This window comes from Mustela erminea, chromosome 2, assembly GCF_009829155.1.
Source record: "Mustela erminea isolate mMusErm1 chromosome 2, mMusErm1.Pri, whole genome shotgun sequence".
Lineage (NCBI taxonomy): Eukaryota > Metazoa > Chordata > Mammalia > Carnivora > Mustelidae > Mustela > Mustela erminea.
Genome location: NC_045615.1, coordinates 160,713,521 through 160,727,900, shown reverse-complemented (window position 1 = coordinate 160,727,900; position 14,380 = coordinate 160,713,521). Strand labels below are relative to the sequence as shown.

Genomic DNA, 14,380 nt, shown 5'->3' with positions numbered 1-14,380 from the left:
CCAGTCAGAATCGCTAAAATCAACAAGTCAGGAAAGGACAGATGCTGGTGAGGATGCGGAGAAAGGGGAACCCTCCTACACTGTTGGTGGGAATGCAAGCTGGTGCAGCCACTCTGGAAAACAGCATGGAGGTTCCTCAAAATGTTGAAAATAGAACTGCCCTATGACCCAGCAACTGCACTACTGGGTATTTACCCTAAAGATACAAACGTAGTGATATGATGATTCGGGGGCACATGCACCCGAATGTTTATAGCAGCAATGTCCACAATAGCCAAACTATGGAAAGAACCTAGATGTCCGGGACGCCTGTGTGGCTCAGTAGTTTGGGCTGCTGCCTTCGGCTCGGGTCATGATCTCAGGGTCCTGGGATCGAGCCCCGCATCGGACTCTCTGCTCCTCAGGAAGCCTGCTTCCCTCTCTCTCTCTCTCTCTCTCTGCCTGCCTCTCTGCCTACTTGTGATCTCTGTCTGTGAAATAAATAAATAAAATCTTAAAAAAAAAAAAAGAACCTAGATGTCCATCAACAGATGAATGGATCAAGAAGATGTGGTATATATACACAATGGAATACTATGCAGTCATCAAAAGAAATGAAATCTTGCCATTTGTGACAACATGGATGGAACTAGAGCGTATCATGCTTAGCAAAATAAGTCAAGCAGAGAAAGACAACTATCATATGATCTCCCTGATATGAGGAAGTGGTGATGCAACATGGGGGCTTAAGTGGGTAGGAGAAGAATCAATGAAGCAAGATGGAATTGGGAGGGAGACAAACCATAAGTGACTCTTAATCTCACAAAACAAACTGAGGATTGCTGGGGGGAGGGGGGTTGGGAGAAGGGGGTGGGATTATGGACAATGGGGAGGGTATGTGCTTTGGTGAGTGCTGTGAAGTGTGTAAACCTCGTGATTCACAGACCTGTACCCCTGGGGATAAAAATATATGTTTATAAAAAATAAAAAATTAAAAAAAAAAAAAGACAAAGAGTAAAACAAATGGACAGAAAAGTAACATCCAGGGGCGCCTGGGGGGCTCAGTGGGTTAAAGCCTCTGCTTTCGGCTCAGGTCATGATCTCAGGGTCCTGGGATCGAGCCCCACATCGGGCTCTCTGCTCAGCAGGGAGCCTGCTTCCCTTCTTCTCTCTCTGTGGGTCTCTCTGCCTACTTGTGATCTCTGTCAGGTAAATAGATAAAAACTTAAAAAAAAAAAAAAAGCAACATCCATCTATATGCTGCCTGTAAAAGACTCATTTCAGACCTAAAGACACATGCAGACTGAGATGCCTGCCTGGCTCAGTCAGTAAAGTATGAGACTTTTGATCTCAGGGCTGAGCTCAAACCCCACATTGGGGTAGAGTTTACTTAAAAAAAAAAAAAAAGACATATGCAGATTGAAAGTGAAGGGATGGAAAAGCATTTATCATGCAACTGGAAGTGAAAAGAAAGCCACGGAAGCAATATTTATAATCGACAAAATAGACTTTAAAACAAAGACTGTAACAAGAGAAAAAGAAGGACACTATATAATCATAAAAGGAAAAACAAAACAAGAAGATATAATAATATAAATATTTATGCACCCAACATGGGGGACCCAATACATAAAGCAGCTGATAACAAAGGAAGTAATCAATAGTAATACAATAATAGTAGGAGACTTTAGCACCCCACTTCTATTAATGGATGGATCATACAAACAGAAAATCAACAGGGAAACAGTAGTTTCGAATGACACACTGGGCAAGATCTACCTAATAGATGTATTCTGGACATTCCATCCCCAAACAGAAGAATACACGTTCTTCTCAACTGCATAGGAAACATCCTACAGAACAAATCACATATTAGGTCACAAAACAAGTCTCAACAAATTCAAGAAGATCAAAGTCATCCCATGCATCTTTTCTGACTACAACACTACAAAACTAGAAGAAATCAACGACAAGAAAAAATCTGGAAAAAACACAAATACATGAAGGTTAAATAACATGCTACTAAACAGTGAATGGGTCACCAAGAAATCAAAGAGGGAATCAAAGAATACATTCAGACAAATGACAATGAAAACACAGTGGTCAAAATCTTTGTGAGGCAGCAAAAGCTGTTCTAAGAGGAAAGTTCCAGCAATACAGACCTACCTCAAACCAGCAAGGAAAACCTCAAATAAACAACCTAACCTTACACCTAAAGGAGCTAGAAAGAGAACAAACAAAACCCCAAACCAGTAGAAGGAAGGAAATAATAAAAACTAAGGCAGAAATAAATGAAACTAAAAACAAACAAACTGTAGAACAGATCAATGAAACCAGGAACCGGTTCTTTGAAGAGATCGATGAAATTAATAAACCATGAGCCAGACTCATCTAAAGACAGAGAGACAAGACAGAGAGGCAGAGAAAGACAGAGAAAGGACTCAAATTAAAAAAGAAAAAATCAGAAATAGAAGAGGAGAAAACAACTATAGCACAGAAATACAAAGCATTATAAGAGAATATTATGAAAAATTATGCCAACAAATTGGACAACCTGAAAGAAATGGGTAAATTCCTAGAAACATATAATCTACTAAAACTGCAGAAAGAAATAGAAAACAAAGGAAAGAAATAAAAAACGAACAAATCAATCACCTGCAATGAAAATGAATCAGTAATCAAAAGTCTAACCAACAAACAAAAGTCCAGGACCAGATGGCTTCACAGATAAATTCTACCAAACATTTAAAGAAGAGTTCCAGGGCACCTGGGAGGCTCAGTCGTTAAGTGTCTGCCTTCGGCTCAGGTCATGATCCCCAGGTCCTTGGATGAAACCCCACGTCAGGCTCCCTGTTGGCGGGAAGCCTGGTTTTCCCTCTCCCACTTCCCCTGCTTGTGTTCCCTCTCTTGCTGTCTCTCTGTCAATTAAATAAATAAATAAGATCTTTAGAACAAAAATAAATAAAGAAGAGTTATGTATTCTTCTCAAACTATTCCAAAAAAAAAAAAAGAGAGAGAGAGAGAGAAAGAAGGAAAGCTTCTAAATTCATTTTATGAGGCCAAGATAAAGACACTACAAAGAAAAGAACTAAAGGTCAGTATCTCTGAACACAGATGCAAAAATCCTCAATAAAATATTAGTAAAATCAATTCAATAATAAATTTAAAAACTCATTTACCATGATCAAGAGGGATTTATTCCTGTGATGCAAGGTGGCTCAATATTCTCAAATCAATCAATGTGATAATCACATCAATAAGAAAGAATGAAAAACACAGTATCATTTCAAAAGATGCAAAAAAAAGATTTGACAAAGTATAACATCCCTTCAAGATAAAAACCCTCAACAAAGTAGATTCAGAGAGAACACACCTCAACATAATAAATGCCATATATGAAAAACACACAGCTAACATCATCCTCAATGAGGAAAAATAGAGCTTTTCCCCTAAGATCAGGAAAAAGACAAGGATGTTCACTCTCATGATGTCTATGCAACATAGTCCTAGAAGTCCTGGTCACAGCAATCAGACAGCGAAAAGAAATAAAAGGATCCACATCTGTAAGGAAGAAGTCATACTTTCATTATTTGCAAATAACATGATACTATATTAAAAAAAAAAAAACCAGGAAAGGCTCCAATAAAAAACTACTATAATTGATAAATGAATTCAGTAAGGTTGCAGGGCACAAAATCAATACACAGGAATCCACTGCATTTCTTCATATTAATAATGACATAGCAGAAAGAGAAAATTTTAAAAAATCCCATTTACAATTGCACCAAAAATAATAAAATATGAAGGAATAAACTTGACCTAGGAGGTGAAAGACATGTACTCTGAAAACTATAAAAATCTAAAGAAAGAAGTTGAGGATGACACAAACAAATGGAAAGATACTCTATACTCATGTGTTGGAAGAACAAATATTGTTAAAATGTCCATACTACCCAAAGCAATCAACAGATTTAATGCAATCCCTATCAAAATATCAACAGCATTTTTCACATAACTAGAACAGATAATCCTGAAATTTGTTTGGAACCACAGAAGGCCCTAATAGCCAAAGCAATCTTGAAAAAGAAAAACAAAACTGGCAGTATCACAATGTCACATTTCAAGATCTACTATAAATCTGCGGCAATCAAAATAATACGATACTGGCACAAAAACAGACACATAGCTCTATGGAACAGAACAGAAAGCCCAGAAATAAACCCATAATTATATGGTCAATTAATCTTTGACAAAGGAGGTAAGAATATGCAATGGGAAAAAGACAATCTCTTCAAAATTACGATGCTGGGAAAACTGGACATGCAAAAGAATGAAACTGGACCACTACCTTACACCCTACACAAAAATAAATTCAAAATGAGTAAAAACCTCAATGTGAGGAGTATCTGGGTGGCTCAATTGGTTGAGCATCCAACTCTGGGTTTCAGCTCAGGTCATGATCTCATGGTCATGGGATTAAGCCCCACGTCAGGCTCCACACTGAGAGGGGAGTCCCCCTGAGAGTCTCTCTCTCCTCTCCTGCTCCCACTGCCTCTCTCCCTGCTTGCATTCTCTCTCCAAAATAAATAAATACATCTTAAAAAAAACACACACACACACAAAAAACCACTAAATGTGAGACCAGAAACTATAAAAATCTTAGCAGAGAGAACAGGCAGTAGTTTCTTTGACATCAGCTGTAGCAATACTTTTTGAGATATATTGCCTTAGGCAAGGGATACAAAAGCAAAAATAAACTATAGAGATAGAGACTACATCAAAATAAAACCCTTCTGCACAGCGAAGGAAACAACAAAACTAAAAGATGACCTACTGAATGGGAGCAGATATTTTCAAATGACATATCCAGTAAAGAGTTAGTATCCAAAATATATAAAGAACTTACACAACTACACACACACACACACAAACATAATAATAATATATCAATTAAAAAATGGGTAGAACTAATGTTCACAGCAGCAATGGCCATGGTCGCCAAACTGTGGAAAGAACCAAGATGCCCTTCAACGGACGAAATGGATAAGGAAGATGTGGTCCATATACACTATGGAGTATGATGCCTCCATCAGAAAGGACGAACACCCAACTTTTGTAGCAACATGGACGGGACTGGAAGAGATGATGCTGAGTGAAATAAGTCAAGCAGATAGAGTCAAGTATCATATGGTTTTACTTACTTGTGGAGCATAAGGAATAACACGGAGGACATGGGGGATAGAGAGGAAAAGTGAGTTGGGAGAAATCGGGGGGGGGGGGGGAGACGAACCATGAGAGACTGTGGACTCTGAGAAACAAACTGATGGTTTTGGAGGGGGTGGGGTGGGGAGTTGGGTGAGCTTGATGGTGGGTATTATGAGCACTGGGTGAGGTGCATAAACATTGAATTTTGGAACACTGGAAAGAAATAAAATAAAATGGAAAAAAAAATTGGTAGAAGACATGAACAGACATTTCTCCAAAAAAGACATACAAATGTCCAACAGACACAAGAAAAGATGCTCAATGTCACTCATCATCAGCAAAAAGCAAACTGAAACGATAATGAAATAACACCTCACACCTGTCGGAATAGCTAAAATCCGTAACACAAGAAAGAAGTGTTGGCAAGGATATAAAGACAAAGGAAACCTCAAGCGCTACTAGTGATTGTAAACTGGTGTAGCGCTGTGGAAGACCATGTGGAGGTGCCTCAAAACATTAAAAATAGAAACAAATTTAAAAATAGAATTATCATATAATCCACTAATTTTACTACTGGGTATTTTCACATAGAGTATGAAAACACTAATTCAAAAAGATACATGCATCGCTATCTTTACTGCAGCATTATTTACAAGAGCCAAATTCTGGAAGTAGCCCAAGTGTCCATCAAACAATCAATGGATAAAAAAGATCTGGGATGTGTGTGTGTGTGTGTGTGTGTGTGTGTGTGTGTATACATACAATGAAATATTATTCAGCTATAAAAAAGAATGAAATCTTGACATTTGCAACAACATGGATGGATCTAAAAATTGTAATGACAAGTAAAATAAGTCAGCCAGAGAAAGACAAATACCATAGGTTGTCACCCATATAGAACTTAAGAAACAAAACAAATGAACAAAGGAAAAAAGAGATAAACCAAAAAAAACAAAAACAAAAAACAACAAAAAACAAAACCAGACTCTTAACTATAGAGAATAAACAGATGGTTACCAGAGGGGACGTAGGTGGCGGGCTGGCTAAAATAGGTGATGGGGATTAGGAGTACACTCATCATCACAACCACTGAGTAATATACAGAATTGCTGGATTACTGCATTATACACCTGAAACAGTAATATAACACTATATGTCACCTGTACTGGAATTAAAATAAATCATCATCATCATCACCACCACAACATTTTTGTAATGGCAAAACTGCAGAAAAGAACCCAAGCAGTTATCTACAGTAGAATGGATAAACTGTGGTAATTCCTATAATGGAAAACTAGAGAAGTGTAAAAAAATGACTCAACTATGTGTTATATGGATGAATTTCACAAACATAATTTTGATATAAAAAAAAAGTAAGTGGCAGAAGAATTCATTTGGTATTATTTAAAGTTCAAAAACATGCACAACTAATCAATTTTGTATTTATGGATATATATATATATTTGTATGCATGTGTGTACATTAAAACTATTTAGAAAACAAGGGAGGGATAAAACAAATTCAGGGAAAGTGCTTACAACTGGGGAAGAAGCACATAAAGAAAAAGGCACTTGGGCATCTGAAGAATTGATAATGTTCTATGTCTTTAAGATTAATAGTGAGTATTCAGAATTTCACAATTTCTATATATTATATTCTTTTGCATGCAGAAATACAAAGAAAATGTCTTTATTTAAAGAATCTCAAAAGAAAACACTAAAATAAAGTCTTTGGGATGCCTGGGTGGCTCAGCCAGCTGCGCGTCGGCCTTCATCTCAGGTCCTGATGGAGCATCTGGCTCCTTGCTCAGCAGGAAGCCTGCTTCTCCCTCTGCCTGCCGCTCCCCTGCGTGTGTGCGCTCTCTCTCTCTCTCTGACAAATAGATAAATAACATCTTCAAAAATAAAGTCTTCCTCCCACCACTAGCCCCCCACAGCCCCCATCCCATGTTAGCAATTTCTTGTGCATCTTTGTAGATATATTTTTTCCCTCCTCTTTAATAAAATGGTAGAACATTCTACTCACTATTCTATACACCTTGCTTTCTCACTTAAAGGTAGTTGGGTCCATTTTCTCACACACACACACACACACACACACACACAGATATACACATATTTACGTGAGATGTACATACATAATTTCATGTAGGCCTTTCATTCATAAGTTTGTATATATATATATATTACAGTGATAATTTCCTACCAGTTCATAAAGACTTACCTTCTTACAGCTGCAAAGTACTCCACTGTGTGGTTATTTAATTTACCTAATCACTGACCAACCATTAGGTCACTTATATTTTGCTATTTTAAACAGTGCTGTGTTAAATAACCTGGTGTAAACCTCATTTTGTACATGTACAAATGTATTTACAAAATAAATTTCAAGTAAACTTGCTGAGTCAAAAGACATGAACATTTGTAATTTTGATAAAGACTGCTTTCTATAATGACAGTGCCATACACATTTCAACTGGCAATGAAAAGGTAGCTTATTTCCACACATTTATGCCAACACAGTAAGTTACCAAACATTTTGGTCTTTGCCAATCTAGTAAATGAAAGACAGTATGGAGAACTGTCTTACTTTGCATTTTTCTTACACATTAGAGTAAGTGTCCACATTTTTGGCCCTCTATATTGTCTTTTCTGTTGAACAGACTTCAACTCAATTTTTTTAGTACTCTACAACTAGAATTTCACATAAAATGACTTAAAATCTAATCTTAAAATCCATTCATTGTATAAAACCATGCAACAACCCATAATATGAGAATTATAAATGACTTAAAATCTAATCTTAAAATCCATTCATTGTATAAAACCATGCAACAACCCATAATATGAGAATTATAATACTCGTCTACACATCAAGTGAATCCATTTCATTAGTTAAGTTTCCAAATGCATAGCACTGTGCATGCAGAATGGTACAAATTCCTTACTGAGGTCCACCAGGTTTTCTCTGAGGGGGGCCCCGCCTATCACTCAACAGCACTTTCCTACTTGTTCACTAGGATCCTACTTTCTGACCCTTGAATCCCTCAAGTTAATTCCTGCCTCTGTGCCACTGCATTTAAAGTTACATTTGACTGGGATGCACCATCTCGGTATCTTCCCTTAGCTACTCCTACTTACCATCAGTTCAAACACCATCAAAGCCACATGCCTAACAACATAACTTCATCCTTCATATACCAAGAGAAAGTTGAAACGCAAGATAAACATCACAACTGAATTCTATGAATTCAGGAATAACATTTGGGGCAGTGTAGGAGACCTGTTTAATGTCGGGAACTCTTTATGGTACAATAACCACACGGGGCTTTAACAGCTAATGAAGAAGAGGGCGCCCTCAAAAATCTCAAATCCAGTGGGCTGTGCCTGTATGCAAAAATTTAAGAGGAGACCCTCCATGTTTTCAAAGAAGCTAGCTACCTTCAAAAAAATTACACACAGTAAATGAAGGAACAGCAATAACGTTTCAAGATTTGGCAAACACTTCCAAACAATAAACAATAGTTCTAGTTGTACTAAACAAGAACCCTACAACCTTGGTAAGATCCTCAAATAATAATTTTCTTGAATACATCAACTGCAAACTACTATAAAACAATCAACCACTATTTTTTTTAGATTTTTTATTTATTTATTTGACAGACAGATATCACAACTAGGCAGAGGGGCAGGCAGAGAGAGAGAAGGAAACAGGCTCCCTGCTGAGCAGAGAGCCCAACCTGGGACTCGATCCCAGGACCCGAGCCGAAGGCAGAGGCTTTAACCCACTGAGCCACCCAAGCGCCCCAACAATCAACCACTATTATTTAAAATCCCAAATCATGACAACCAGAAATTATACTTTTCAAGAGAAAGCTATGAAACTGTGATACACTAATAAAAACCAAATTACAAAAATACCAATATAGCTGACCCCTGCACAACATGGGTTTGAACTGTGTGGGTCCAGTTATACAGAGATTTTTTTTTTCAATAAAGACAGTTCAGTATTGTAAATGTATTTTCTCTGCCTTATGATTTTCTTAATAACATTTTTCTCTATCTTACTTTATTGTAAGAATACAGTATATAATACACAGAACATACAAAATAAGTGTTTATCAACTGTTATCAGCAAGGCCTCTATCAACATTAGGCTATTGGTAGTTCTGTATTGGAGGAGTCAAAATTAAGGCAGAGAGTGGGGAGGGAGGGTGTGCGACAGTCATCATGGTCTGTCCTTGTTCCCTGGCTGGGGGTTAGCCTCAATAAAGAAACAAAAAAAATTATTATGCAGATTTTCAACTGCCTGGGGTCGGGGGGTGCACCCATCCATTCACCCTAATCCCTACACTGTTCATGGGTCAACTATATTCAAATAGCACAGGTAGACCGTATCTGTATTTCAATCCCTCTGCGGTCACTTTGTCTACCTGCATTATCACACCCCTTTAACACACTTCTTCTCCCTTCACTTTTTGCAGATAACCTCACTCGCTACGTCAGAGAGAAGAGAATTACTCAACGACTAAGGAACCTTCCCGCATCTGTACTGGTTCTCAAAAGTCAGTCCCAGCCCCACCCCAACCGCTTGGCAGTGATGGGAATGACTTCATCTCCTTTCCTCGCTGTTTCCTGTATCTGATACTGAAAGATTAGAGCTCCACAATCCTCAGTTTCCCTCGGAGATCTTACCATCGAGTCCTTCCCTTCCCATACACCCGTCACAGTCCAGGCCATCCTCACCTACCACAAGGATTACGGCAACAGATTCCAGACCCTTCGATATTCCCCTCTTGGTCTACTCCACTTCTTTTCCACCTACTAGTAAGAGGGGTCATTTAAAAATGAAAATATCATCACATCCTTAAAACACCTGGATGGCTTCCCCGTGTTCTTTGGAGAACTTCCTGACAAGGTCCTCCATGAGGTACTTCTAACCTATAGTGAACTGGATCTAACACGACTCTTTCTCACGCTTGCTGTACTTCAAATACACTGGCCTCCCTTCAGCTTTTTTTTTTTTCCTAAGATTTTATTTCAGACACAGAGACGAGAGAACGTGTGTGTGGGTGCACAGACGCGCGCGCACACACGTGGCGGGGCGGGGGGTGGGGGGCAGAGGGAGAGGCAGGCTCTGGGCTGAGCAGGGAGCCCAGGCGGGGCTCAATTCCAGGACTCTGGGATCATCACCAGAGCCGAAGGGAGACACTTAACTGACTGGGTCACCCAGGCGCCCCATCCTTTCCGTTTCTTAAACACGCTGTAATTTTTTAAGATTGTATTTATTTATTTGACAGACAGAGGTCACAAGTAGGCAGAGAGGCAGACAGAGAGAGGGGGGGAAAGCAGGCTCCCTGCCAAGCAGAGAGCTCGATGCGGGGCTCGATCCCAGGACCCTGAGATCCTGACCTGAGCCGAAGGCAGAGGCTTAACCAACTGAGCCACCCAGGAGCCCCAACACGCTGTAATTTATTAACCACTTTGGTATTTCAAATATAATCTTCCCTCCATCTGTAACATTCTCCCCATCACCTTCTACTCCCCCTTCAGTAGCTAATTCCTAATTAGCCAATGATCTTTCAGGGACTCTGTTAAACTACTTCTTCAGAAGTTTTCCCTGAAGACTCAGGACAGACTAGGTCTCTCACAAACACTCTTACAGCGCCCTGTACTTGTCCCTCACATCACTTCGAACAACTGTAATTAAAGAAAATAATTAACCAGTTCATGCCTGCACCTCATAAAAGATAAGCATCACGGGAAGGGAACGTGTACAGCTTATTCACCATCACTGAATGGAGGAAGGAAATTTGAATAAATGAAAGCAAAAACTGCATTTGAATTACTTTAAGTATTATTAGTTACAATACATGGCAGAGGGGTGGCATTGCGATGTAGATCCACTGATTTATTCATTCTTCTGCACAATATGCCAACGAAACGTGCTAGCACCACTTTAAACATTTAGTGAACAAACAGACAAAAATCCCTGTCCCTGTGGAGCTTACGTCCCAGTGAAGGGAGACAACACTAATAAACACAAAATGGTAATGATGGGGGGGACCCAGTGGTTAAAATGGAGAGTCAAGGGGAAAGTGGGCTGCACTTTTAAGTAAGATTGTTAAGGTAGGCTTCATCAAAAAGTGACACCTGAGCAAAGACTTGAAAGAAATGAGAGAATCAGTCACACAAAGACCTAGAAAAAGGGTCTTGAACGCTCATCCCATCTGGCGAAAGTCTTCCCAAGGCAGACATGTTCCTGGTGTTGATCAGGGAACAAGGAAGCCAGTGTGGCTAGAGCACACAAAGAGAGGGGGAGGGTAGCCAGAAATGAGGTCAGGGAGGTAAACTGGGTAAGGGCGGGACAGGGCGACAAGGCAGGCACAAGATGATATGAAGACCCTAGGCCAGTGCTGTCCAATGGAAGTAGAATATAAACCACATATATAATTTTAAATTTTCTAAGAGCCACATTTAAAAAAGGTAAAAAAGAAACCAGTGAAATTAATGAAGATTAACACATATTACAGCTAATATCCCAAAATATGATCATTTCAACATGTTACCAATATAAAAAATTCAGGTATTTTACTTTTTTGGGTACTAAGTCCTTAAAAATCTAATGTGTATTTCACACATTCAGTTCAGACTAACCACTTCTGAAGCGCTCAACAGCAGGTAACAATAAAGACAGCACAACCATAGGCCATTTTAAGGACTAAGCAACATGGGGAGGCCTCGCAGAGCTTCAAGCGTAAGAGTAACAGGACTTGGGTTCTTAAAGGACCAACTTTACTTGTGGAGCAGAGACTGAAATCCAGGTAAGGAAGAGTAACGGCATACGAGGCAGCTGCTGTAGTGTGGCGAGAAGTTAGATTGTGGATTTATTCCAAGGGTAAAACCAATGGGATCTGTCAACTAATTAATGGGAAGTGTGGGGAAGGGAGGGGGACTTGAGGATGTCGGAGGTTTGGGCCCAGACCACGGAAGAAGTTCCCATCCAATGCGAGGGGGCGAGCACGCTGCGGGACTCCGATTTTAGACCGAGGCGAAGTGCGGCGGAGATACGCAAGTGCAGATCGAGAATCCGCAGACCAGCCCAAGAGTCCAAACTTCAAGAGGTCCGAGCTCTAATAATGAATCGCAGACAGGAAACAGCCAAGCCCGAAGACGAGGGTGACATCAGCAGAGGAGCGGATCTATACAGAAAAGACACAACGATGGAAGACGGGACCCGGCCCCAGAGGCACTGCGAGGTGAGAGGCTGGGGGGGAGGAGGAACAGCAAAGTGATGAGACGCGACGGCATCAGGAGAGAGAGGAATCCTAGAAACCAAGAGAAAACAGGGCAAGGAGAGAATGATCTTCAGTCGTGGCCGGTTTATCTGAGTGTCTAACAGACGCGAGTTCTCTCCCAGGAAGAGCACCGCCCGAGTCGCTCCGGTAAAGACACACGTTCCGGCGTCACCGGGTCGTAAACGACTCGGCCACTCGGAGAACTCCGTCTTCACAGCAGGCGCTCCTGCACGAAGCGCAAAGAGAAACTAGGACGTCGTTAAAGAGTAAATAAGTAATCATCAGTCGATCGGTCGATCCATCCCAGGCCTGGAGCGCGGCTTCCGTGCGGCCCGCCCTGACCGGCCCCGGAGGCTCCTGCGGTGTCCGCGGGTCACTCGTTCCTCCGCCAACAGGCGTGACGCTGGCTGCGCCCCCGCGCGACGGGCCGCCCCAGCGAAGCCGCGGTACGGGTCACGTTTCCCGAACACGACCAGCGGCTCACGGAGCGCGGGGAAAACTGCCCGTAACCGAAGCAGCGCCGCCGTCCTGCACCGCCGGGTCGGCCACGGCGGGAAAGCGCCGCGCACCGCGCCCCCGCACCGCGTCCCCGCACCGCGCCCCCGCACCGCCAATGCGGCGCCGAAGCCCACCACGTCCGCGCCTTCTGAGAATCCGAATGGCTTGGAAGGAAACACGGGGGGATCCGGAGGGGGACGACCGTAAGCGGCTCCTCACGTCACAAAACCGACGGAGGGAGGCCGGGGGCGGGGAGGGTCATGGACGGGGCGGGGGGTCGTGTGCGACGCTGAGTGCGCAAACCGGCGATGCACAGACCCGCGCCCCTGGGCTAACAATACATTCTGTGGTAATGAAAACTGTTATTTAAAAGAAAAGAAGAACTCGAGTCGCCGGCCCCGACGTGCTCCCACGGCGCGAACCACCTGGAACAGGCTGGACTGACGGACGCGCGTCGCTAAGCGCAGCTCCTCCTGCGCACGGAGCTCCCCCGCGGCTCACAGCCCGCTGGGGACCCAGCCGCGCCCTCGCCGCGTCCCCGAGCGTGGCCGGGGGCTGGCCGGGCACACGCCTCCCACGACTCCCCTACGAAGGACAGCGCCAGGAGAAGGGAAGGATCCGTAGGTCGCTTTTAAGTAACAACCGTCTGGAGAACCCAGAGCCCTGAGAAGCGTTTCGAGCCCCCAGTGCAGACCGTGCTAGGAGCGTCCGGCTGACCGCCGCAGCCCCCGTACCGGAGCCGCGGTCCCTGCTAAGCCCAGATAACGCCCCGCTTTACCTCTACCGAGGCCTCTCACGGCGGCCGCCATGTTGGCCATTCCGGATGGTGTGGACGAAATTCGTCCTACGCTTCCACTTGGAAGGATCTAAAAAGGGTTCCTCTCCGGAATTGGCCGAGGGGGAAGGATTAGAAAGAGCAAGAGGAAAAGGGGCGGGGACAGAGGTGGGCGTTCAAGCCGGCCCGGAACCGCGCGGCGGCGGGCGCCGGGCCCCCGTGGCGGTGCTCCCGTCCGTCTTCCGTGCTGGGACCTGCGCTCCGCGGTTCCGGGACGGCCGCTCAACCCAGCCTCGGAGGAACCCGCGCTTCGGGGAGATGCGGTCGCGGGGCGGTGCCGTTTACTTCTTTCCCGCGCCCTCAGCCGCGCTCAGCCCGGTGCGGTTACGGCACCGAGAGAGCCCGGGGAGGCGCGAGAACCAAAGCCGGAGAGCATCACCGACTTCAGTCGTCCGGTTCCCAGCCTCGTGAGTCGCCGGAGTTTGCGGGACCGCGCGAGGCGCCGCGCTCCACACACGCCTCCCGTCAGCTCGCGGCCGCGCTCCACACACGCCTCCCGTCAGCTCGCGGCCGCGCTCCACACACGCTTCCCGTCAGCTGGCGGCCGCGCTCCACACACGCCTCCC

General features: G+C 43.2%; 1 protein-coding gene across 4 annotated transcripts in view; it reads right to left on the bottom strand.

Moving 5' to 3' along the window:
• Positions 1 to 13,890, bottom strand: part of MRPL1 (mitochondrial ribosomal protein L1) — a 108,467-nt gene extending 94,577 nt beyond the window's left edge. Inside the window, exon 1 of one of the 4 annotated variants that reach the window (XM_032334680.1) lies at positions 13,758 to 13,890. In XM_032334680.1, coding sequence (XP_032190571.1) covers positions 13,758 to 13,797 — 40 coding nt within the window. In that variant the 5' untranslated portion in view covers positions 13,798 to 13,890. Of the gene's footprint in view, positions 1 to 13,713 lie in introns of all 4 variants that reach the window. The other 3 variants (XM_032334683.1, XM_032334681.1, XM_032334679.1) reach the window with 3 other exon arrangements.
• Positions 13,891 to 14,380: the final 490 nt, after the last annotated feature.